Source organism: Battus philenor, unplaced genomic scaffold, assembly GCF_028537555.1.
Source record: "Battus philenor isolate CCGP_79_NKW_IND1 unplaced genomic scaffold, ilBatPhil1.0.hap1 SCAF_20, whole genome shotgun sequence".
NCBI lineage: Eukaryota > Metazoa > Arthropoda > Insecta > Lepidoptera > Papilionidae > Battus > Battus philenor.
In genome coordinates, this window is record NW_027181683.1 from 8650575 (window position 1) to 8673348 (window position 22774).

Below are 22774 nucleotides of genomic sequence, written 5' to 3' on the forward strand. Positions count from 1 at the left end.
CTAAATAAATTTGTTGTAGGTATACATGAATATTTAGACGCCCCGTCATCTTCCAACCAACACTTCTTGACTTTATGGATAAATATTTAGTTTCGGCAACATGCCATCCTTGACGTCTGTGATGATGATGACGCATATACCAGATATCGCCACGTACCCGGAAGGCTTTCCTTAATTACATTTAGATTCGTTGATGGAGTTTCTTTGGCTGTAATGTTGATCAGACTAAAGCGCATAATAATTGTATAAAGGGTCTTTATATTCTATTTAATAAACTTGGTGACTATAAACTTATAATTTAAAAATTGCATGGAGTATTGAAAAATTTTAATAAGTTTGTAGATTGTCGTAAATTAAAATTACAATATCATTTTTGCAACCTTGTAACACTTAGATATTTGTCAGTTTTTGACATTGTCACTTTGACTTCGATGCTATCAGGTAGTACCTATTCTACAAAAATAAAAACAATACTAACAAAAATTTAAAATGGCATCCAAATCTCAAATTTTATCCATCTACAAAAATTTATTAAGGGAATCGCAGAAATTTCCTAATTACAACTTTAGGTAAATATTGCACAAATAATTGTTTAATTACATAACCTTTAATTTGCTTAACTTATTTCCTAAAAATCTGTTTATTTATCAAATATAAAAAACTACTTACAACAAATAAAGAAAAAAGGCTTATCTAACATTATCATGCGACAAATCAGGTTATATGATATGTTTTATTTCAGATTGTATGCCATAAGAAGAGTAAGAGACGCTTTTAAAGAGAAGAAATCACTACAAGATCAGAAGTTAATAAAAAAAGAATATGATTTTGCAAAGGTTAATTTAGAAGTTATTAAGCGCCAGGTATGCAACAATCTTAAATTATTCAATTGTAAGATTGAAAAGTAATGGTCAAATTTAATTTGAGTTCAAACCATAATACCTCTCAACACAATTGGGATCAAAGTCAACTGATGACCTTAATGTTTAGCATCAACCAAAACTATTTCCTTCATTCACATTCATTTCAATGCATTTTTGGAATGTAACTGTCAAAAATTTCTACATTGATTTCTTAATATGTTTTTCTTTGGTATGTGTATGTGCAGTTTGCAATGTGGTTTTTATCCTAAACAAATATAAGTAATGGGTGATAATTTGTCTCTGTTACACATATTTATTTCAATGTTTGTTATGGATAAAATTGAATACAGCTTGATTAACAAAAAATTGTTGTAATGGTGATAATATAGCTTATACCAGGGGTGGCCAAACTGCAGCTTCCGAATCACATGCTGTTCTTTGAACAGTCATTTTTGGTTTGACAGTCGAATTATTTCAATATTTAAATATATATTACCTATGTCAACTCCCGGGAAATAATTGCTGGTGTGAATAATTGTTATTATTATTCCACCATATAATTAGCGAAATCCAAATACTGATAATAATTAACCAGCATCTTAAGTATTATAAAGAGTGATGTCATATACATGTGCCATTATATCTAACTTTAATACATGTTTTTGTGCTTTTGTTTAAATAATTTCAGTATATATGATTTTTGTAAAAAAATCATTCTTTTGCATGTTTTAAATGCATATTTAATTGCAGCTTGCAAAAAATTTCAAATTTCGAAAAATTACACTATCATAGAGCTTGGACACATCTGTCTTACACATTTATTACCTACATTTTTATTGCAGGTAGTTGTTGGAGATATGTACAGAACGGAAAAACTCGTCATAGAAAATAGACAATAAGACAGCCTTCATACAATTAACATGCAACAAAGATCAGAGGAGCTAAACTTTAATAATATTAGCTTATGAACCTTCAATTAAAAGCTAGAATTACAAATAGCAAATATTTAAAAGCAATTTGTTTATTTACAAACAATTAGAGGAACAACTAGTGTAGTATTCATTGAATAATATATAAAATCCAACAAAACGGAAATGCAAAAACTATAGTATCTTATAAGAGATTTAATATCAATGTTGGCATTGTAAATAGCTAATAAAAGAATGTTATAAATATATTTGATAATAATTATGTGTACTTGTTGCATCTGATGTACATAAATATGCATTTATATGAACCAAATGAACAGTATAACAAGAAAGTATTAAATTTTTTAAACTGATACCGAGGATCCCTAAAAAAAAACTTGTTTACCAAGATTGATATCTTTTTTAAGTGATACTAATACTCGGATGCATTATTTGTCACAGGAATGTAATTGCCAATTCACATGTCTTTACACCCCTTACATAATATTATTATACGAGATGAGAATTTCTCGATGTTAATGTTATAGTGCTAAAACAAAGCTCTGCTTAAATAAGTATCAAGAATACATATGCGATTAAGTGATTTACTGATAAGTCAAAATAATTCTGCTATTTCACTTCAATGTAATTTGTTTTATATTATTTTAGATATTACTTATTACTTAGAATATAAGATTTTATTTTGTTACTGTAATGGAATGCATTTTCCTATATGTGGTTAAGATGTTGAAGTTTATTTGAAAGTAGAAATATATGAAAGCTTATCTGGCAAACTAATTATTACCAGTTTTACTATGATTATATTATATAATATGCACAATTATACATTGAAACTTTATTTTCCCTTAGCTAATATATTGCCATAACATTTACTGGTTTAAACGATAGAATGTGGCAAGGCATAGCCTAGACCGATTTATTAATATGTGCTTGGAGACCTTAGCACAAGTCATTATATAAGACACTTATTCTGGTGGATTATCAGGACCTTGGCTTTGGTTTTTAATCAATACAATTTAGCATTCTCATTCAAAGATGCTCAATTAAATTAAAGCATATCATCAGTAAAAGACAAATACATTAGGTTTGTCATTCATGTAAAAAGGTAATAGTGATATGAAATTAAAAATATTTGCACAATTTTATTGAAGTAAATTATTTTTAATTATTAAATATTAAAAATTATAAATTTTACATGGTATAGAAGGTTAAGCTACAGACACTATAATTCAAGACTAATAAATATGATTATTTACTTATTTATTACCTATGCATTTTATTCAATAAACAGCAAGAGATTCATTCTTATACTTATCATTATACACAAATTTCCTTATTTTTATAATTCCTTACCAAAAGTATCGAAAATAAATTTGCAACAATGATTAACAAGTTGTATTTTTATTCTAAAAGTAACACATAATAGGAAAAATGGTATAAATTTCAAAGAGAGAATCTTTGCTTTTTATCGAAATATGTCAAAAGAAGCCAAAAATAATAAAACTACAGTTATTAAATTTTTTCTTATGATTAAAAATTAAAGAAAGATAAGTATATTTCACAAAATTAAAGTATTCATTATATGCTTGTAAAATGTTAAAAATTGTGTTTTGTTATAGATGTCTATGGTGAAAACTTATGTATTTTTTTTTAATTTACGTGAGAGTTACGTGACTGTAGTTTATTTGTTACGTAGTAACTGAACTGCTATCTTCAAGTGACACGACGTTTTTTTCTATTTCGGTTGATTTCTTTCGGTTGTAACGACTCTTTTTATCGTCGTTCACGTGGTGTTTCTTATGACCTTTGCCTGTTTTTTTCTTTTTATGCGAATGCTTTTTCTTTATACTATTCTCAACCTCTTCCGAGTTTTCAACCAGTGTGTGAACCTGTTGCTTCACGTTGTTATCGACCGGAGCCATATACGTTGCGAGAGGTTCCTTTAAAATTTATAAAAAATAGGTTACAATCTATATACAGAGAAAAACCAGACCAGTTTTGTAAACTTAAAAAGAATGCTACCGATTTGTTACTTCTAATAAAAAAGCCTTGTTGCTTATTAAAATATTTCTAATTGACAATTTAAATTTGAAAACAAAAATGAAAGTTGTTAATTTTGAAAACTATAGATGTAAGTGGCGAAAGAAACAAATATAATTAAATAAGGCGTTGTAGATGTTAATTTAAAAAAAATACTGACGCGCTTCTCGTGTAGTAATTTCATACGAATTGATTAACAAATTTACGGCAATGGACAATAAAAAATCGTCATTCTGTATTTATAAAAAATGACATAAAAACGATGTTAAAAAAGTTTTTAATGTATTTTGAAATTGATAGAGATAAATTGTTTCCATATTTCCATACCAGTTTTAATAGTCGGTAATTTTCAGCTGGCAACAAAATTTACATATAGAGCTTAAACGAAAGTAAATATTTAACCCAAAAGAGTAAATGCAGTTACCGAAGACGGTAAGTAGCAATTAACTAAATGCTTAAAAAAAGGGATGTGGAATAAAAAATTAAGCTTGTACAGCGGCTAACGTAAAGAGTACTCAATATTTCGCTTCTAATGAAAGAAAAGTAAAGTAAGTATAATAAAGTAGTTTAACTGCAATCAGCACTCACTTTTGGAATTTCAGCCCTTCTAAGTATATTGTTACTAACATCACTGAAATACCCGTTCAGATTAGTGTCCTCCACGTAAAGCGGTTGTTCGCTAGTCGTTTCAATTTCACCGCGCAAATGCTTGCTTCTGTTACAGATAAAAAAAATAATGAAATCGCATAGGTATAATAAAAAAACAAGTATGATATTTAATATAATTATTTTACAAAACTGTGACAACACAAATTGTGTTAAATATAATAAAAGAACTTTACATCACTAGTTATACTTAGTCATTGTTGTGAGTTTAAAGTGTAGTCTCAAGTTTATATTTGTCGGGACTTTGTTATTTCGGGCGACGTCAACAGATGGCGCTAGTAGTTCTGTAGCTAAACTCCTAGAAGTGGCACCGCGCGGTAAAGTCGACATTAACAATGAAAACTCCAAAAAATCCTTTTTATATCAGAATTGGTCAACACTAACAGCAAGACTGTCTTACAGTGAGAAGGTTTTGTAATACAAATCTAATTGTTTATAATAAAACGGCACATTAATTCCGGAATTTCGCGCTAGCTGAGGTCTGCTTTATCTACAAATCGTGCGAGACCTAACATCAGTAAATGATAGTATTTTATACACTCACCGTACGTACGGTTCAGACTCGGGATTTGGACGCATTGGTTTAGGAATAATGACCTCATTCTCGTGCTCTTTTGGTTCGATCATAAAATTTTTACGTGTCTGTATATCGATGTCAGCTCTGAAATTGTTTTATCAATATCAATAATTTATTTTTATTTGTTAATTAAGTCAATAAAAGTAATTTTTTATTCAATGACTAAAAGCAATCACCCTTTGCCTATTGTACTTTTCTAAATTTATATTTCTACGTTATGTGGTTTTTACTGTGATGATTAAACATTAAAAATATAAATAAATAAATCGATAAACAACCGAGACCTAGATAGTTCCTTTCCATTAGTCCTTATATTATATAGTTCTTAAAACATTTCTCATCCTTACACAGAACAGTAATATATTATTCTCTTCTACTTTTTATTCAACTTTTTAATTATACCTACAGATACAGCAATACCTTTAGTTCTTACGGATATAACCAGGGGGCTATCTATTGGAAAAAAGTTTGTAACTCTTCTTAATAATGTTAAAAAACTTTGAATGGAATTAAAAAGAATAACCTTTTTTAGGTTGTGCTCACTCCATTGATTTTGAATTTGGTCCACGTAATTTGTCGGAGTTTAGTTATTTTCAATACTTATTGAATGTTTTTATGATACAGTACGTTATTTTTAAATAAACTTTAAAAGTGATTATTATTTTTATATATATTTGAAGATTCCAATATGTTTCTATATGCCTACCTCCTCTCCACACTTGCCAAACTGTTTCCAAATTCCGGTTGTTCTGGCTTAACATGGTGCACCTTCTGGCTCATCCTCTGCACCACGTTCTCGATGTCTCGCATTCTGCTCCCGATCGCGTCTACCAATGCTTGTAAGTTTGATGACCTTTCATCTTTCTTCTCTTGTTCTATTTGATACTCTTGATTTCTATTTATTGGCTCCTGTGAAATATATTTTACTTGTATGTAGCTTTGTAGTATTAAATTTTTGCCGATTTTACACTACGAGCCTTATTAGCAACCTCACAGCTGCACAATAAGCCATGGAAAGGGCAATGCGTGGGATTTCTATAAAAAATCGACTCATCAATGAGAAGACCAATAGACGAACGGAAGAAATAGACCTATTCCTTGTTGTGATTGGCAAGATGAGAAGGCAATGGGTAGGTACAGTACGGATGCAGGGCATTTACAACCGATCCTACCTTACATAAGTCAACTTTTTGTACAAACTGGTTGGGATAAAAGTAAGTGTAATAGAAAAGAAATTCAATTACCTTTGGCCCATCGGAGTCCGTCATGAGGTCGCGGTCACTCCATTGACTCGGCGGGATTTCGGTCCATGTAATTTGACGTGCTTTTCCTCGCTGAAAACACTCAATTGATTAATTTCTAATTGTAATCGAATATTTCATATAACCACGTTACGTTACTATTTAACAAAAGGAAATACTTATTATTAGTTTGTTTTATAAAAATATTATACTCGAACGAGACCGTGAAAGATATTTTTTTAACTTTTATAATAAATATTTGAGCGCACTATGTAAGACTGCAGACATAAATCAACTTTTATAGACAGCGATGGTTAAGCACCTGGACAGTTAGTCATTTTTCAAAATATGAAATTTTAAATAGGAATGTAAAAAGATATTATTATTTAATAAAAAATTATAACAGTTACATAATATCAAATAACTGTAATTTAAAAGATTTAAAACTCGTACGGAACGTACCAATTTTTTATATACAATTACACAAATATGAAAAGTGTACTCTGTTATATTTATCGCGAGCCGCAAATAATGCTTCAAAAAGCCGCATGCTGTTCGCGAATCGCAGTCCTACTATTCTTTATACCATAAAATGTTGGAATTTGTCTAAAACACATGGCACTCAAATAAGAGAAATCCTGTTCTAATTTGTATTTTCGCTCTATTTTTTGAAGCGTTAAACGTTCAAAAATAAATGCTAAACACTTACACTGTCATAAATAAAAAATAATATATTTGCTTGCTAATTTTATTCTCCACTTTGAATCAATCATAATGATCGTTTATATACCCCACAAGACGCAAACCAGAAGCATTCAATTTTATAAACAAGCATCAAATTGAGATCTTCTGTAATTAAATTAAACTTATAATAAACCCTCGTAGGGTTCCCAAAGCGCCTAAATCTACGAAAAGCACACAATAAACTTTGTCGGGGTTTTTTGTGTTTTATAAATATTCTTAGAATAATGGAAATAGCACATAAAATTATTTCGGAATGTACATTATGCAACTTAAAAAGTTAATTATTGGCTCACCTTTTCAGTGGTCGATGGAATTTCTTCTAATTCAACCTCATTAGGTATATATTTAATTTCATCTTCCACGTCCTGCCTTGAAAAAGGACGCGATGCCGGTTTTTTTACTCGTTTTCTTCTACAAAAGAGTTTACTTAGAAAATACGAAAATATCATAATTTTTTATTATTCCAAATATCTACTCTCCGTAATATCATTAAAATATATTTAAAACACCTATATATATTTTATTTGGAGACCAGTTTGTGTGTAGTCAAAGTTTAATCATAAATTAAATTTAAAAATATGGCCCAGATAAGCAAAGCGAAATAATAATAATATTTTAAATTAGTGAGAAAATCATAAAATTACTCGTTGTAATTATTAAAAAAAAATTTAAAAGATCAGACGCTAAATTAATACATACTTCACGATATCGGAAAGTTTACTTTCTCTTTCATCTTTTGCTGTAGCTAGAGCAATCTGTAACAATTTTTGTTTTACAATTATGTCTATTTAGGCTATAAACGTACACAGATTTTAATGGTAATTTAAACTATGTAAGTAATTTAAAAATGTATTGTATTTATTTGTCATATTATTATGTATTAATGTGAAACATACACAATAACTGAAAGAAATTTTTAATACAGTCTTAAGTTAGCACGAGAAAGTTGACAGGAATTCTCACCACAATATCCGGCGGCGCATTCGCCCTAGGTATCAAGTCTTTGCAATCGGGTCCTTCGGTTACGGATTTCTTCGATGCCCGCAGTACTTTCTCATTGTCCTCCTCGTTTTCCACCGCCAGTTCGTATATGGGACCTTCGCCGGTTCTTCATAAGAAAAAAGTTATTTTTTAAAGTCCTCTCAAATCACAAGCTAAAGATGAATTCAAACACACAGCAATTAACTATGATAATGTTGTTTTTTCTAGGATAATACTACTTACGCGGTGATCAGCGGTGATGGGAAAAGCAATACATCATTATAAATAACATCTTTAACGCACACTTCAAAATGTTTATGACCAATGATTATATTTAAGTGATTTGTTTTAATGTAGAATTAAATAGCAGATTGTTAAAGACTACACAGCCTACTTAAAATGTGTAAAAGACTAATTACCAATGTGCAATCATGACAACTAATTCGTTATTTTTCTCCAACTATATTACAAAATTCTCCAAATATGTTACAAAATACTCTAATAATCACAACTGTTAAATAGCAAAATCATGCATTTTCTGCGAGTTTTTCGATTTACACGGTTTTGACCTGAAAATTTTTAATTTTCGATTTACACGTTTTACTCAGGAACGTATCTACCATGTAAATCGGGGGATAGGTGTATATTTATATTACTTACACACACACGTATTTACGTGCTCATTTCTTTGAGATTCTATATTTATTATAACAATTACAAGTGTATCGGCCTCTGTTTAGATCATAGTAAACAAGTATTGCTTTACCTAAAATACAAATATACACCAAAACATTTTAATATGTCCGTCAGTTATGACATCTACTGTTAGACAAAGACCGCTCCCATAGTTTTCTAACAAGACTGATTTGAAGCGACCTACGACTTCTATAAATTACGTCTGTCCTTGTTGGTGGACGATCTACGCTACGCTTGCCAGTCCATGGTCTCCATTCCAAAACCTTAACGCCCCAGAGGTCATCTATTCTACGCACTTACTACCAACTCTTTAACTTGCCAATGCGCTAGGCTATGACATATACATTCGTTCGTCTACGAATCTCCTTATTCTTAATTCGATATCGTAGAAAAATTTACAGTGTTGCCCACTCCGTGGTTCGTCAATGATGCCCGAAAGGGTAACACTGGTAACCCACTTTGGCCACATATTTATTTACAGTTTAAATATCTTTGTCGTAAATTTAGATTGCATCTATATCATATTTATTTTTACAATACTTTTAACACATTTATGCTCTTATTATACGATTCTTTATAATATTGTTAATTAATTTTAACTTAAGCTAGGGAATCTTGTAAAGATGTGAATGTTGAATTAAACTGTAACAGTATTATTTAAGATCGATGTTTGTACCAGATATCATAAAAATTAACATTTTGTATTTGAATTATGCTTACTTTGGAAGGAAAGTGTTGTCAGTTGGAGGAGGTTTCTTCATCTTGTACATGTGACTCCAGGGCGCTGCGGGCAGCGTCTCCCAGGGTTGACCCAATACGCGAGTCCAAACCTCTCCTCGCACTACAACTAAACATCTGAAAAGTTCCCAATAGCGATAGTCTAATTTTAGATAATTGACTTTTATTTATCTTATTAACTTATTTCGTTTTCATATTTATTTAAAAGAAACGATGACTCTCTTAATTTTTTTTATTCAAGTTTCTTATTAAATGGGACTTAAAAGGACGTAATATTTTTAACATTTTTAACAGCCATGCATTTCAGTGCAGATTATGTTAATTGTAAAATATTTATATATCTAAGTTTATTACATTGTTGTCTCGGTTATAAATTTATATAAATATTAACCGTGAAAAGACTACAAACTTGAATTCTTCATAAATAATATTTTCATAGCATTGAGCATGTTACGATGTGTTACAATTTTTATAAGTAACACTTGTCCAACAACTACGAATATCCAAAACAAATTAATATCAAATCAAAAGCGCTAAGTTGTTATTGTTTTTTTAAAAGATTTTATAAAATATCCTCTTATTCGAAACCTTGGGGTTTATCAGTTTTAAGCTGAATTCCTGAAGCTTTGAATACCAACAGTGAAGCAGTAACTGGTCATAAGAGCATACCTTAAGCGTGGACAGCAGTAGGGGAATTGCATGTTAGTGTCCTCCACGACCTCCTCGCATTCGATGGCAGATTCAGGCGGTTCGACGCGCTTACATCTACGAAAAAATATTATCTATATATAAATATTATTAAAATCAATCAATCAATAATCAATCAGTTGTGATTCCATCGCCATAATTATCATGTGAGCCGATAGACGCCCGCCACGAGACATAGGCCTCCACCAAAAATCGCCAAGATGACTGGTCTTACATACTAGTATCAAGCAACTTCCCGTAACATTGACTATATCTTAGGTCCAAGTGCGGGACCTGCTCACGTCACGACTACCAGCTCGCTGTGACCTACCAAGTGTATATTACAGATACAAAAGCATAGTGCTTGTAACGTTTTGTGATGCAGCCTTCGTATAATAAATAGACGCTACACAGAGTTTGTAACACAATAATTCTTACAGCGACATCTTGTTACAGCTACATTTCTATATTCTCTTGGTTAAATTAAAATCACAAAATGTACAACAATTACCAATAAGATGAAATTGGCAAATGAAAACGAGATAAGCATGTGTTGCCATGCATTTCTTTCTCATTGATTTCACTATAAATCCTAAGACTATCTTAAAAACTTACTCTCAACTATTAACTGAACTGAAACTTATAATATGCATGCTTACAAGTCATACAGATAATTCAAGTAAATATAATGTACCATGTAATACATAGGAACTAGGCCTAGTTTCGAAACTAGAAAAAACCCGATGTTATAGTTATGTTTTTGTACTGATTTTTAATCAAAATGACGTGTTATTGCATTAATTCCTACTTAATCTGTAACCTGGTGCCCACAACAATCATCATTTCCTTTCGCGTTCCCAAAGGTGTGTTGAAGAGGGCTATATCCACCGCACAAAGTTAATATTAACTTTATCCATTTCAATATCATCACACAAGAATGAATGGGGAGCACCCGAGCTTCGCTGCCTTAAATATCTGTTAGGCTAAGCGCCGTCTGTATCCTATCATATTAAAAGTGCGGAATCTGTATGTGCCATATAGGCAGCAGTTACAGTTCTGTCAAAAAAAAATCTTACAATACAAAATGTCAATACAAAAGTGTAGTGAGCTAAATCATTTTAACGCAAAATACCACACCACCACTATTTATTATCTGTACTGTAATAAAATACAGTAATGTCTTCATTGGAAATAACCATAAAATCACTTTTATTTTTAATAAAAATAAAATAATTCATGTGTTCCTTGTTCGAATAAAAAGACATACATATCAAAATGAAGTAAATGTGTTTTTAACAATTTTGTGTAAATATAAGAATAATACAGAATATTTATTACTTTAAAGACTAACCCGACAGTGTAGATAGCTAAACTACGTCCTCCTGGTTGGCAGCGATGCCTCGTGCAGGAGTAAGCGTCAGCCCACTCCGTATAAGCCGCGTGTTTTTTCATTGTTCGTGGATCCGTGCAATCTGTAGATATCAGCAGAGAGTCGATTCATTCATTCGTCATCAGAGATCTTAATATTTTTTCGTGTAAGTTGTTCCTGTTTACCTTGCATATAGCAGTGATTCCCTTAGTGGTCCATGTGGCCCACCGGGGTCTACGAAAGACTCCACGGGGATCTACGTTGATATCACAAAAAATGGAGATTCACAATTGTTGTCTACGAAAGTTTATTTGCTTTCGAAAGCCAGTATTGTTTGTCAAAACGTTCATATTCTATATTCTGTATAACGTGTCGAGATTTACAAGGAGCCGCCGCCGTTCATAACGCTTTTTCAGGCGTGCAAAAAAACAAAATTCGGATGAAAAGTGTGAGAATTTGTGATATTTAGCTTTATGAGACCTGTGGCAGAGCGAGAATCTGGAAGAGAAGAGTTTTATAACCTCTTTATAGTAACTTAGCTCGAAGGCTGCCTCACGAACTTCTTGTGGGGTGCTTAAATTAAATATTGAATTGAAAACTGATCAAGCTCTTAAACTTTTTAGAATGACGGTTCAAGATAAGGCTTCCAAGAAAAGATTTAGACCTGGGGTGTCGGTTGAAATGTGTTTAACGTTGAAATTTTGAACAATAAACACACAATAATGAGTTGTACGCCCACAATAGTAAAGAAACGAGCAGCCGTGTTCCACATATTTGGCTAGCCGAGGCTATTTTCCATTCCTATTATTACTAGTGATGACCTATGGCAACGATTTGTGATCTCCCACTTCGAACTTCATAGTTAAGCCCAAAGTCTCTCAAAGGCCATATAGAAGACTATGCTCAGGATTTCTCTACGTGATCGAGTCAGAAGTAAAGAGTTCCGTAGACGAATGAAAGTATCAAACAGAGCCCAGCGTATCGAAGTGGCCAGTTGAAGTAGCAGAACAGATGGCCGCTGGGGTCTTGAGTTTCTGGAATGGGGACTGCAGACCAGATAGAGATTTAATGGATACACTTCATTATAATCTTCTGTTACCGCGTCTTTGTCTGATAATAATTTTTAACTATACTTCTTAATAACAAATAGCATCAAATTTAACTGTTTTAAACATAGGTCAAATAACATAACGAGACTTACGCTGGTTCTTAAAACTTTCAGTCACTGGAGCAGCTTTTACACTTATTATGTGAAGACATAGCAAAATATATAAAACAAACATTTTATTGGATATAAAATTACATTCACTTAATAGGACATTATACGCTAACAACTTTTCACAGATTGAAAAGATCAGTACAGATTTTTAGCATCTTAACTGGTCAGTGATTAGTACAGTTAAGGAGAAATATTTTGGAATAAGCCCATAAGGAATTTCATATATGAGTAATTTAATCTTAGGTTTTAGGAGTCGAAAGCTTTAGGACTCGGAGAGAGTTCTCTCTCCTAAATATACTTTAGAAGTAGAGAACATCAGGTAAAGACAGGCGTGGAAAGTAAACCGCATAAGTATTCCATACGGAACGTTATTATTCCATACGCGATGTTTTTATTTGAAAGTTACATAGCTATTTATACACCTGCGAAAATTATAAGATGGAGAGTTCCCTAAGCCGCGCGGCGAATGTGTAGCTGATTGTGGCGACGTTTCTCAACCCGTGCCCTGTTTCTCGAAGTTGATCATCCATCGTCTGCCAACAAGACGATGTCTCTTTGCTTGAGATGTGCCATCAGTTGGCAGTTGCGGATTAGTAATCGGGCGATAACATTAATTATAGTCCAAAAATCGTTAAGATAAGAGCTTCAAGAAACAATATTTTTATTTATGGGCCGCTAGTGACAAAAACTTGTTAAGAATCTAGGTTACTAAAATTTCCAAGAAAAAAATTACTGATAAAAATGGACTAAATACAAATTTTCGACGATTTTAATTTAGCGTCACGACTGTACTTCATATCATGTAAGCAATTAAAATTGCTTGTTTACAAAACATACGTAAACGACGTATCCGGCGTTTTTTGGTGCGCTAGCCTTTCTGCCAATAAAACAGCAATACAGCCTAGTGACCTCGTTAATAAAATAAGTCTTAATATTTTTAGGCAACAAACGAAAGGAAGCTATTTTAAACTATTATGTTTACTATTATTGTTTAATAAAATAGCAGTACAAGCTCCTTAAAAAACTACTGCAAATTTAGCCACTACGGTTATCTAGCCGATTCATTTTATAATTGTAAAAATTTTCTTTGTTTAATCTATCAACCGAAACATGATTTTATTCACAATTCAAAATAAAACAGTGCTACTAATTTATTATATTCAATATTAATGTATGGAAAGAGAATATAAACGAATTTCACATATTACAGACGTACTTCGTGGAGAAAGTTATTTTTATCTAAAGTATAAACATATATATATATATATACTTATTTTTAGAAACATATTTCCTAAAGTTTTAAAAATCTTTATTGTATATTATTAAAGTGTCATAAACGACTACAACAAAATAATACATTTACCAAATTTTGTTAATCAATTATAACACTCCAGTTTATCAAAAACAAAATGAAGACATAATCAAGTAATACCGTAAATATCTATTTTCATCGAGAAATAACTTGAAAATTAAAATTATTTAGATTAAATATGATATATAAAAATTAATATAAAAATGCATAGGTAGTGTTTTGGAAATAACATAATCTTATATAGGTTGAATAAATCAAAGACAAAGCGTTGTAGATAGTGAGTGTAATTGTCAATGTCACACGCAATCGACAATTGGATGTTAAGTTGTTGCTATTATTGTTTTATGTCAATTCACAAGGAAAGTTTTAATAAAAAAATAATTATATTTAAGATACAAAAAAAATATGTTTTTATAATAATTAACTCGCATACGTATTGCCTAGTCATGTATATAAGTTACAGATCGAAAGAATATTAATATATTTATGTAATTATTATATCACAAAGTAAGGTTTAATTGAAATTATAGTGCAATGGAACCTGAAAAACCATTCGCGTGCACTATTCCTGACTGCGGAATGACCTTTACCAATGAAGATCATCTTCATGTACATACAAAAAAACATGATATGGTCTTACAATTAGGATTAGAACAAAAAGCAGCATTTGTCGGTAAATAAAATATTTGATTTAAATTATTATCACTGGAAATCTAACTAAAATCATCATTTTTTGGAGCATTTTTACAATAGAATCTCTCATGTTGATGGAGTATTACAACAAAGCTAAATGATAATTCAAATACCCTGCCCAAAATAAAATGAACCTAACCAAGATTTTGAAATTTAAAATACTTAATACCCTTATGCTATCCTATGTATATACTTTAAACTTTAGTTGCAGTTATTTCACCAGCTATAGAAACAATAATTATAGAGGTTTTCCTTCCACTTTTATTTTGTAATTGGCCATGTCATCTAATATCAACCAACTGTACCCTGGCTTAGAGCATTTAGGTACCTATAGAGAGGCCCTTGTATCAAGACATCAGTGAGTGTCAAACAAAGCATGCTAAGAGATTAGTGCTTGTGGTGCAGTGGTAAAATCCTGCTCACAGTAATGTAACATGGTTAACAATATTAATTCCCTGTAGTACATGGCCACTATGAAGAAGCCTGATATATTTTACTATGTATTAAAAAAAACTTAAGGATTATTAATATTAGAAAAACTGTATTAAATGATTATGATAAAATTCAAATGCCATTGTATAATTTTTAAAATAAAAAATATTTGTTTTACTTGTACAGCAGACCAGACCCCAACTCCAACACGCTTCATTAGAAATTGTGAAGAAGTGGGATTGTTCCAAGATCTACAAAATGTCAACCCATTTGATGAAGGTTTTAAAAGGGCTATGGAGACAAAGTGGGTTCATATATTAAGATTATTTATATTATTTGTGATACTGAGCATGATATAATCTGTATTTTTCAAAATCTTAGGAAACAAACTAGCTTTAAATAAAATATTACTTAATGACCTTGCTTGCTACTTATCTAGAAATATTTTGTATTAAGAAATTTATGATTAATTTTTTTTAAAACCATCAATTTAATTTTTAAAAATATTTTTATGCCTATGATTTATGTTTTTCAATTGAGAATAAAAAAATACTGGTTATAAATCTGTCGCTTACTCTTAAAAATATTTTCAGACATAATATTTTATCTCTGGAAGGTGTAACAGCTGGTGGTTCATCGGATGATGTACTTCACACGCCCCACATGGTTTTCCCCTTAATAGATTCTGGGGACTGTGCATTGTTCAGTACCACCAATAATCAAAGAAATATAACTATTAGCAGGTAAAATATTCATATTAAATTATTAGATATTAGCCTGGAAAAGTCCACTTATTTGCTAATGTTAATCATAAAAATGAATGTTACACTTTAAATAAGCATCAGAATTTTAAATTGGTATAATGCTTACTGGTACCATTTTGATGTATCTGCTTCTGTGTACTTATGTAAATAAATAGAATAAATATGTTATTGTCATTAATTCTAAATTAATGTTGCATTATTTGCAACACTTCTTTCAATACAAGGATTTTTGGTATATATTTAGTAAGAATCAAAAGTTTTGAAATAATGACTACTTTTTTTATAAACTGAGTGTTTTTTACAAGTTTGTGTTAAATGTTTTCTTTTTCTGTTAAATATAAAAACTTGACAAAATTAGATATGTCTAATAGGACATGTAAATTGTTCACAATTAAATAACACATTGCTGATTAAAGAGCATACCGATATTGAATTTTGTCAAACTTACTGATTTTTTAGGAGTCATTTTCAAAAAATTTCGCCTTAACCCTTCTTTGCATGATTTTTACTATTTTTTTAAAATAAAACTGGGTGATGTAATTAATGCTCTAGATTAAAGGAAAAATATTTAAAAAAATCCTAGTGCGAATAAAAACATGTATTATGTAAAAAACAATATGATGGAAATTTACATCATCATGCATTTTCACATATTTAGCCCGGTACTAAATAAATAAAAAAATGTTGTTTACTTAGTCTTCTTTATTCTTAGTGATAATTAAAAAAACAATAATTATTTTTTCACATTTATTACACGAAATTGTAAAATAGCCTTTACATTTGGAAAATTTGCACCGGGGTGACCCACCTACTTTTGGTCAATGTTCAGCACCATCTTTTCTTATGTCTTTTGGAGGTGGTGGAGCTGGAGAACCTTTTCTTTTTTTGATTGTAATTCTTCTTCTAGTACACTGGTACCAGGACGCCCCCTTTTAGCTGCTTTGGTGGTTTCTTTGTTGCATAGCACAAAGGACAATTCATTTCTGAATTGGCCCATTGTAAGCAGACTCTTTTTATGTTCATCACTTTCTTGAGCATGTTTTTAATAAACAATCCAAGAGTTTATAATAGCAAGACCAAATAGATGAAAAAAATACGCAAATACCACTTTTTAGACCCCATTTTTATATGATTTCTGCCCAAAAAGCTATCCATGAGATCTACTCCTCCCATATGTTTATTGTATTCTTGGACAATAAACGGACAAGTAATATCAGTATGTATACCAGTATGATCTTGTGCTAGGAAATTTGATTACTGGCATGTATAATAATATACCAAAGAACTTATACAAATCATATTCTGTAAATGATATAGATGAACTGGGATTACTCTGTTTTTTATATAAATTTGTCTCCTTTACTAATGTTTTGATAAAATCTTCAGTGATAAAATGGTTAAAACATTGATATGGAGTTTAGGTGTGATAGATCACCTGAAGCAGCAGAATTCCCCAAGAAAGTAATTTTATCTGTGTCACACACCAGATTCCTTTTTTTCCAAATCAAGTTTCTTTTGTCAAATGTAAAACTGGATGAAGACTGCAAATTAGATGAAGTTGATGTGTGAGAGGGTTCTTGATCGTCTGGTTCTACAAGAGGAGGTTCAACGTCAGCAGTTCATCATCATCGTCATGCATCCACATCGTCATCATTCTCCTCCTGCAACACTTATAATTTCATCAGCATCGTGGTTTTGGAATCTTGGTCATTAAGGCCATCTTCTGAGAGCCAACCGCCTTATAACTTACAAAGATAATCTGCAATATCTCTTTCATTCAAGTTTCCCCAAAAAACAACATAAAATAAACATTTACAAAAAAAATTCCCATACATTACAAGTGAAGTTACTGCATAGTGATGAAAATTTCTATCACGTTTTGAGAAATTCATTTATAGTGTTTTGATATAAATTGTACATAAAATAACAAAAACATGAAAACAAACCTTTTTTCCACTCATTTTCATTTTTTATTGTATTTTATATCTCCGTTTATTTCCATAAAACAATTTAAAATCTCGCTCCTTTCTTCCCGTCTCAACAAACAGCAGAATAACAAGTTCTAGGTCTGGAAATTCACAGTGACCTTTGCTATTTTTCGACAACCGCGTTTTGTTGTACGCAATAGTCGCTTAAAAAGTTGCGAGCAACAACAAATTTACGTTACAAGGGTTTTGAGTATCTTTTTTTGTTGACTAAATGTTATGATTGAAATTTCCATCACCATGCAAAGAAGGGTTAATATGTTCGACTGTGTAAGCTAGATGATTGGTTACTAATATGAACTTTGTACAACTAATTGGATCCTTAAAGATAAATAAACAATAATACATTTTACTGTTATTGCAGGTCTTCGAGCGACGAATCGGGTGCCGTTAAAGAATATGAAACTACAACCATATCAAAACTAACAAACGAGGTCACTACCATTAGCAGAGTGGTTGGTAAAGATGTACTAGACAGAGTCACTACAACAGACGATGTGTCAATAGTGAGACATGAAGAAACAGCTCGCAACAAAGATGGTGTCAATGAGACATCCGTTTCTTACACAAACAATATCATAAAAATTCATAGTAATGTAGAGATAAGAAAAGATGGCAATATTGTCAATATTGAGAACACAAAAAACACACAAGTCCCTGTAACAATGATTTCATATACTGATTCTGTAATTAAAGATGCCACTAATGTAGTGACAAAAGATGTTTTGCTAACAGACACTAACAAGTTACATGTATCACAGGGAAAAATTCCTCCGATAATGAGTCAAAAGTCTTTGGACTTTGTTGTGGATAATCTCACATCAGATGCATTTCACAATGAAGCAATAATTGATAAAGATAAAGAACAATTATTCAAAACACTTAAAAGAAACTATGACAGTGCTATAAACAAAAACAATCCTAGTTTAGCTGATAAATCAGGTTACGTTAACAATGGTAAAAATAAAATGGAAAATAAAGAGGGTAAAAATGATGGTAATGATGTCATAGACAATGATTATGAAGTAATTATAAAACTACCAAATGGAAAACAAGTGCGAATGAAGGCTGTGGAGGACGATGTAGCAACTGAGAAAACAGTACAAATTGACACTAAAGAGAAATTAAAACAAGTGTTAACAAATAAAGTGAAAGATAAGTCACAATCTAAAATACCATTACAGAGACTTCCGAATATACAAAACGCACAAATTATACAAAATATTCTACCAATTTCTACAGGCACTCTTATACCTGTTACAATAGTTAGTCCTCCAAATTCAATTTTACAGCCATCCTTACCAAAAGTTTCTATTGTACCAATTAATACAGTAAAAGTAGAAAAATCAGGTAATTATAAATATGTTAAAAGAAAACCAGGGAGAACTGTTAATAAAGCTAATAAACAAGTTGATACAAGTGTTAAATGTGATGTGAAAAATTTAGCCATAGCACCATTACAGAATACTTTGCCTGAACATTGTAAAGACTCAAACCTCAGCGAAGATGACTGTGTTATAGTTGAGAACAATAATAATTCTCAAACACAAAAAAGAAACTCTCCTTCAAAACATTATCTAGAAAATCGAAGCGCTGCCTCTAGGCGGTACAGGTATGACATGTACAATTACATTGTCGCCATCATAGCTTTTAAGGAAATGCTGCTATTGTTCCATATAATAGATTTCAACTCTCTCTTATACACAATGATTAATGCCAATATTATACAGGGTGATTGGTGTCTAAAATAAAAGCTTTAAAAGGGGTTAATGTAAAACTTATTTGCTGTGAAATAATGTATGATAAACCCTATTTAAAAATCAATAGTTTCAGATATAATACATTTGGATAACTACATAATATAATTATTTATTGATTACTATTTGTATTTGCAGACTGTATTGCTAAAAGTTATTTGCGTTATTAATAAAGATAATAATTATGCCATAAAAAAAATTAAATTAGTGTAACATGTTTCAGAGTTAAATTTAAAGAGTTAAACCTACACCTATAATCAATCACCTTGTATACCTGTCACATTATCATTTTATCCACTGTTGGACATGGGTCATGAGGTTCCAATAAGACAGGTTGGAAATGGCCTGTATCCAGCGTCTTCCAATGACCTTTACAAGATAGTCTGTCAACCTTGAAGTAGGTGAACGTCATACGCTGCGTTTGCAGATTCTTGTGGTTTTCACGCCATCTGCGCGTGATAAGGCCTGCCTATTGCCACTTTATCTGTCTATCAACTATTAATAATCACAAATTTAATAATAATGCTCTCTCTTTCTGAAATATCGTTATTTTTGTATTTATGGCAAAGGATCGTGATTATTAACATTTAAGATGGCTATATAAAAAGTTTTTGTATAAAAACTTAGGTATTTCATATAACTTGACTATTCCATTTGCTTTACTGCCGCCCTTTGGCATCAATATTATTGTAAAATTTCAATATCCTCGATTTACTTTGATTTTTTTTCTAATTAATATTATGTATTTAGGGAACGTTTAAAAGAAACAATGCGTCGTCAAAGTGAAGAAAATAGACTATTGAAAGAGAGTAATAAAAGACTGACAGCGGAAAAGGCAGAATTGAAACTTATAATAACAGAGCATATGAGGAAATGTCCTATTGGTGACGATTTAAGTAAGTTAGCTAACTAGATTTTAAAATCAATTTGTTATAGTTTTAGTTAATAATTATCCATCATCATATCAGCCGATAGATGCCCATTTTAAGCCCCCCCCCCCCCCCCTATACATTCCCTGAACCTAGCGACTTACCGCCACTTTGACTACGTTTTCGGTCTGTGGTCACCGCTCGAGTATCTTTTGGCTCCAACAGCTGTTAATTGCAAGGGAGATGTGCCCTGCCCACTGCCACTCTAGACGAGCTATTTTTGTAGCTACGTCGATGGCGTTTGTTCTTATTCATAATAGCCACCAGTGCAGTTGTTTGGCTCTCTGACGAACTCTGGAATTGGTACTACTACATGTGTCACAGGGTGACAGGTATAACAATGAAATCTGAATAACTTGCTGAAAGATTTAGGTCTGTCGTATTTCAATTGAAGTGATGAACGCTAATACATTTCATTCTAAATGCCTGCAGTTTGTGGCTATCTTAAATCCGGCAGAGTCAATAATTAAAAAAATATATATTTTGTTTACAGGAGACATTCAAGAGAGACTGAAGAAAGCTACCACCGGTTTATAGCAATAAGAAAATTAAACAATTAACAAAAATTCAGTATCATTAAGTTTTTTTTTAAAGATTTATGTGACAATCAGGACATCGAATACGGGGCTTTCTCGTTTTCAAGCATTACATTAGATAAAGGCCATTAAGAAACAAAATCGATAGAGCGTCCACCCACAATGTGAACAGATGACCATAATATTAAAGTCGTTGGAAGACACTCAATGCAGTCCACGTCTTACTATTGTAAAAATCTAAGGGGTACGCCTCAAGCCAAGCAGAGGATATATTACGGCCTAAATGATAAAAGTTTTAATATAGTCCTATTATCTATATCAGTGTTCACATCGCATATGATACACCATAATGAAAACTTTGTAAGGTTGGTTAGGAACTGTGAAATTCGTCAACGTTTTAAAACATTGTTTTTTGGACGACGAAAACAAATTATGTTCTGCGTACGCCTACAGCGTAACTTATTTTTTAACATTTTCTGGGCTTCCACATTTTTATAACAAAACTTTAAAATAATTATTTATCTCTCGGGGTAAGTTTTGTGGAGAAATAAATGCTAATATGAAATGTATGTATAGTGTATAGTTGACAAAGCGAATTTTAAAATGACAAAGAAGGGATGTAAATATTTTGTAAATTAATTAAGCTACTTACAATAAATTTTATCAATTATTATCAGTTTTTTTAATTGTTTTAAAAATATTTATTCACATAGAAATTATCCACTTAGAATCATTTATAGGGAGCCTAATTTGACGTAAGCTAGAATTAGATCGATCTCCCCCTATAAGACAGTCAAAGCAACGAGGATTTTACACGTGGCCTGGTGTGAAAACAGCTAAAAATAAACGAAATTTTTTTTGTGATAAATTACACAATTTCCTTATTAAAGTAGTAACGCAGTTCATTCCCAACCTTTATCACTTAAAAATGCTTCACACTGTGATGGGATTTTATAGGTTTTTGTTAAATAAACTTTAAATTTATTACATGAAAATTCTGAGGTGATACCTTATGGATCCGAGACGTAATTGCTTACGGTGCGCTTTATAAAAAGGCTCAAGGTTAGCTACCTACTAAGTTGGTTGTAGTGGCAGTGGGCGTGGCATATCGCTCGTGCAACCTATGGCCTTTGAGACCGAAAGGTTCTCGATTGTTCTCTCTCTCTGTGGGCCGATAGTAACCGACATAGTTAATATCGGAAGTCGCTAGATGCGAGTATCGCAAGACGGTCATCGTGGCGATTTTTAAGGGTGGCCCGTGCCATGCAGCGGGCATCTATAGACTGCAAAGAATTCAGGCAACGATATAACCTAGACCTAAAATAATTAAGTTAATGACATTATTGCTATAAATTGCTCTGCATTCATGCAACTTATTAATAAAATATCTATTACATCATACATAATCTGTATAGATAAGATATTAATTATCACATCGTAATGAAAAGTTGAACAGGAATGTACAGAAGGTTAGGACTAGAGATAATGACCGAGTTTTTGTTCAGCGCGCCTTTGAAAGTATCGTAATAACATATTTGAAATTTAAGAAGCTGTGAAAGCAACATTACGTCATCGACAGCGGCGCATCCAAAAGGGGCGAAAATAAATACGGGCGA

General features: G+C 31.5%; 3 protein-coding genes across 4 annotated transcripts; 2 read left to right on the forward strand and 1 right to left on the reverse strand.

The window, feature by feature from the left end:
- The first annotated feature begins 432 nt into the window (after window positions 1-432).
- bcn92 (LYR motif-containing protein bcn92) lies at window positions 433-2957 on the forward strand. The gene is made up of 3 exons (XM_068765947.1): window positions 433-569; window positions 743-863; window positions 1706-2957. Exons 1-3 carry the CDS (start codon window positions 490-492, stop codon window positions 1760-1762), a joined length of 258 nt encoding a protein of 85 aa, XP_068622048.1. The 5' UTR covers window positions 433-489; the 3' UTR covers window positions 1763-2957.
- Window positions 2958-3386: 429 nt separating this feature from the next.
- LOC137923031 (uncharacterized) lies at window positions 3387-12814 on the reverse strand. The gene is made up of 12 exons (XM_068766152.1): window positions 12733-12814; window positions 11514-11634; window positions 10145-10240; window positions 9458-9592; window positions 8024-8168; window positions 7760-7815; window positions 7354-7471; window positions 6320-6409; window positions 5782-5984; window positions 5043-5159; window positions 4421-4547; window positions 3387-3732 (listed from the first exon to the last, which is right to left on the reverse strand). The coding sequence occupies exons 1-12, from the start codon at window positions 12812-12814 to the stop codon at window positions 3481-3483; spliced, it is 1542 nt and encodes a 513-aa protein (XP_068622253.1). The 3' UTR covers window positions 3387-3480.
- Window positions 12815-14407: 1593 nt separating this feature from the next.
- Atf-2 (Activating transcription factor-2) lies at window positions 14408-21760 on the forward strand. 2 transcript variants are annotated; one of them, XM_068765831.1, is made up of 6 exons: window positions 14408-14735; window positions 15374-15491; window positions 15781-15930; window positions 18301-19548; window positions 20444-20589; window positions 21116-21760. In XM_068765831.1, the coding sequence occupies exons 1-6, from the start codon at window positions 14597-14599 to the stop codon at window positions 21157-21159; spliced, it is 1845 nt and encodes a 614-aa protein (XP_068621932.1). In that variant the 5' UTR covers window positions 14408-14596; the 3' UTR covers window positions 21160-21760. The 2 variants fall into 2 exon arrangements, with proteins under 2 accessions (XP_068621932.1, XP_068621933.1); XM_068765832.1 differs by having other exon boundaries at window positions 15377-15491.
- Window positions 21761-22774: the final 1014 nt, after the last annotated feature.